The sequence below is a fragment of the Lipotes vexillifer genome, unplaced genomic scaffold (genome assembly GCF_000442215.2).
Source record: "Lipotes vexillifer unplaced genomic scaffold, Lipotes_vexillifer_v1.1 scaffold593, whole genome shotgun sequence".
Taxonomy (NCBI): domain Eukaryota; kingdom Metazoa; phylum Chordata; class Mammalia; order Artiodactyla; family Lipotidae; genus Lipotes; species Lipotes vexillifer.
The window spans coordinates 1095244-1099501 of NW_006773778.1; the positions used below are offsets into that span (position 1 = coordinate 1095244).

Here is a 4258-nt window from a genome sequence, read left to right on the forward strand (position 1 = left end):
CAGGTATTTGTGGAACATTGACTTTGTGCCAGACACTGTTCTAGGTCCTGATCCTTTTCTCCTTTATTCTCAGAGCTTCAATTCTCTTCAAAATATGTATCTAGAGCCTGGACTTTCTGACTAAGCACTGTTTTTTATTCCTTATTAAACAGTTGTATTTATATGTCCTATTATTTGACAAAGTCAGAGTTTCTAAAATCTAATGATCATCTCCCCTCAAATAATTCTTCTTTAAACAGCCCAACTTCTCTTTTTATTTTATAGAAAAGCTTTATGGATCATGGTAAAACTATATGATAGTTAATGAATAAACTTGGAATCATAAGTCATATTCCAAAGAGATAATAAAATTGCAGAGTTGCAAATATAAAATATTTTACCACTAGATACAAAATCTAGATCTGGAAGAAGAATACGGAGATCCTATAGGACAGGAAGGTATTGACAAGTAGGATTTATTTTTCAAAATGCTTTTAGTGCCTTTCCCCCCTTACTATAAAACATTGAGGTAATAGCAATATCATGTCTAATTTTGGGAAATAATAATTAATTAATAATTTCCTCTTAAAATGGAATTTTAAAGAAGTTTTATGGGTGAATGATAATTTAAGAAATGTTCTATCATTTTAATTCCCTTGATTTTGCCTTTTCACTTTGACTAGATTGGATTAAAATTTCAATTTTATTTGGTTCTAAGTTTTATTTGGTTAAAGGATTGGCAGTATTGCAGAATGGTAGAGAGCATAGATTATGAAACCAAATTGCCTCAGTTTGACTTTTGCTAGTTATGTGTCCTTTAGCAATTTACTTGCCTCACTGTACCTCTATTTTCTTACCTGCTAAATAAGGGTACTAGTACCTACCTCAAAGGGCTGTTGTGAAGATGAAATGAGTTAATGCTGGAAAGTGCCTACCACAGTGCTCAGTGTTAGTTCTTATTATAAGTAGAGTTACTATCAAGCACAGGGCATCAGGTACCCCCAAAGCTAGCAATCAACTTCAGTGCCAACTGATTATGAATTATGGTTGTTTTCATTCAGTTTTATGTGTATATGTGGAAGGAAGTTTGTGGGCAGAGTTTGAACATGATTGTGTTTGTGTTCTTTTCTATAAAGATGACCTATCATTAATCCGGAAAAATAGAATGGCACTTTTTCAACATTTGACTTGTGCGCTTCCAATCCTGGATAGTCTACTAACTGCCAGAGTGATTAGCGAGCAAGAACATGATGTTATTAAACAAAAAACACAGACATCCTTACAAGCAAGAGAACTGATTGATACTATCTTAGGGAAAGGAAATTTTGCAGCCACCATATTCAAAAACACTCTACAAGAAATTGACCCCATGTTATACCAGCATTTATTTGGTGAGTGCTGGAAAATTACTTTTGGAACTTCCTAGGTCAATTGAAAATACGCTTTTATTAATGATTTGTGATTATTGAAAATAATTCAACCTAATTTATAAACTATTAATTGTACAAAAAGATTGAAGGCTTTCATTGCCTTGAGATTATGAAAATTATCTATAGTATTTGGCCAGAGTCTAAACTGTTACTTTAAAAATATATATTCTGTGACTAAATATTGTTAACCTTATTTGTCATAGTAATGCTTTTGCTTTTTCTCCCTTAGTGCAACAAGACATAAAATACATTCCCACAGAAAATGTTTCAGGTAAAATAGTATTAATAATTTAAATCAGTAGAAAACATTGTTTTTTATTTTCTTGGCTTTTCATTGGAGGAGAAGCAGCAAATTGCCTTTTATTAAAAATTTTTTTCTCTTCTTAGATTTACCAATGGAAGAACAATTGAGGAGACTACAAGAAGAAAGAACATGTAAAGTGTGTATGGACAAAGAAGTGTCCATAGTGTTTATTCCTTGCGGTCATCTAGTAGTTTGCAAAGATTGTGCCCCTTCTCTAAGAAAATGCCCTATTTGTAGAGGTACAATCAAGGGTACAGTTCGTACATTTCTTTCATGAAGAAGATCTAAAACTTTGTCTAAACTTTAGAATTAGTGGATTACATACATTTTAATTTTAACTTTGATACTGATTTGGTTTCTTTAAGATTTCTTATTTATTTACAACAATTTTGTTTTATATAAATATTTATCTAAAACATGAACATACATATTTTATGTAGCATGGGAATGATAGGCTTTTGTTTTTGTGAACAAAAAACAGGGATAGCACTATAAGCACAATACTAAATGAAAATTTCAGCACTATTGAAATTGTAAGTGAAGTAAAATTTAAGATTTTGAACTGAACTTTCAGAATTTTAAATATTTTGGAGTTGTATTAAGGATCAGGAACATGGATTCTCTTGCTTTTTCCATCAATGTCCTATACACAGAAGGTCTTGATGTTTGTTGAATGACTTTTTCGGGACATGATGTTTTTGTAAAGAATTCTGTGAGGAACATTTTAATAAAGCAATCAAAATTACGCTTGTTCTTAATACCTTCATTTCTATGATAATCGGATAGTTTACTGACTCCCAGCCTCCTTCCATACCTCCCTAAGACCTCTTGAATACTGAACTACAGTCTAGATCCCTTTCTGTAAGATGCTTCTTCATTTATACTTGTAGAGCACAGGGGTCAACCACACCTGGCTTTAATCTATAGGATTTTATAGGATGTCTGAGTCAAAATCAAATAATCTTCCCAGTAAATTTCTTTATTCATTTGTCTGTTGATTCATTCAAGGAAGTCTCATGCCTGCCCTACCCATTGGGAAAAGCCCCTAGGTTTTATTCTCACCACTTTGGTATTAATTCTGGGACTTGAAAAGTTCATTGGTTAGCAGCGTTTGGAACAAACAGCTTGTTCTCATAAATCAATTTGTTCTGTACTGCCAGTGCAGAAAAATTTCCTCCTTTGCATTACTTTTTTGGTACTCAACATGTCCAATTCATAATTCTCTATCCTTTGCTTCCTGTAGAGTTTTTAGGGCTTTAAAACCAGAAGTGACACTATAGTTGGGAATAGTCTGGAGAGACAAGCAAAGGCCAATAATCTAAACCAGTTCTAGATGTCTGCTGGAGTTCTACAGAAAGATTAGGAACCAAGCAAGAGGGGGAGATTCCATCTCTTCATTCTGATGCTGGGAGACTACTTAGGATGCAACTGATTTTGCCTCTTTGTTAGAAAATTCAGTTGGCTAGCCTCATGCTAACCACAGTGTCCTGCTGGGGTGCGAGGCTGAATCCATTGTATTATTGCTCAGGTGATTTGTAATTCAGCTTTAAGATAAATACTTAGTATATACCCTTCTTGCAGCAGCTACTTTTTATCTGGTTCTTAGTTCATGCTACACTTAATATTTGAACTTTGCCGTCTCCACTGTGAAACTCTTGCTCATTTCTCGTTTTGGTAATATATGTATAGCTAACATAACCAACTTATTTATCCAAATATTTTGTTATTTGCCTAAGTGTTAGTTAAATTGAAATTTTGTTTTGGAAAAAAAAAGTCACTGTAGATAATAATGGTAGCTTCACTTGCTGATGGCATGTCAGGCATTAAGCATGTTTTTAGGTGCTTGACATGCATTCATTCATTTGATCCTCTCCAAGTTCACCCACCATCCAACCTGGTCTTCAGTCCCCAGAATTGGGTAGATAATTTAAACCTCAATATACAATATATAATAAGCATTATAATTCAGTACTTTGCAGTGGGCTTAATTTCATACTTAGGTTATGCTCCTTATAACTTCCATCCATTCTTTTTATCCATTTCCTTATATTACTTGATACTATTAGCCATTAAATTCCTTTGCAGTCACAGGCAATGTCATTCAAACATCTTTACCTCCTTTTGATGTATTGCACATCATAGTAGATAGTGTGGATGTTTACCATGTAAGTTCTAGTCAAAACTATCAGATGGAATGTTTAAGAAATTCACTATTTTAGAAGCAACACTAGTACCCTTGGAACAAAGAGTATTAGTAGGTCAGGATTACTCATTCCTTTAAAAACTGTGCCGACCCCTATCCTTCTAGTAAAGAAGAGATAGGCAAGGTCCAACCTCTGGAGTTTGTACTGTGCAAATACAATAATAGGTATTTTGTTCTTTATCAGATTCTGACATGGCCCTGTATAGTTTTCAGCCTCATTTTCTACCACTTTCCTCTTGTTCACTATATCTCAGCTACCTTGGCTTTCTTCAGTGTCTAAATAAACATGGCAAGCTCTTTTGCTTCAGCGTCTTTGACTGGACTGTTCTTTCATTCACTCTT

General features: G+C 33.8%; 1 protein-coding gene across 1 annotated transcript in view; it reads left to right on the forward strand.

Annotated features, from left to right (window-relative positions):
• BIRC3 (baculoviral IAP repeat containing 3) overlaps window positions 1-2458 on the forward strand; it is a 10230-nt gene extending 7772 nt beyond the window's left edge. The window contains exons 6-8 of the mRNA XM_007448552.1: window positions 1116-1370; window positions 1639-1680; window positions 1797-2458. Coding sequence (XP_007448614.1) covers window positions 1116-1370; window positions 1639-1680; window positions 1797-1990 — 491 coding nt within the window. The 3' untranslated portion in view covers window positions 1991-2458. The remainder of the gene's footprint in view (window positions 1-1115; window positions 1371-1638; window positions 1681-1796) is intronic.
• The last annotated feature ends 1800 nt before the right edge of the window (window positions 2459-4258 follow it).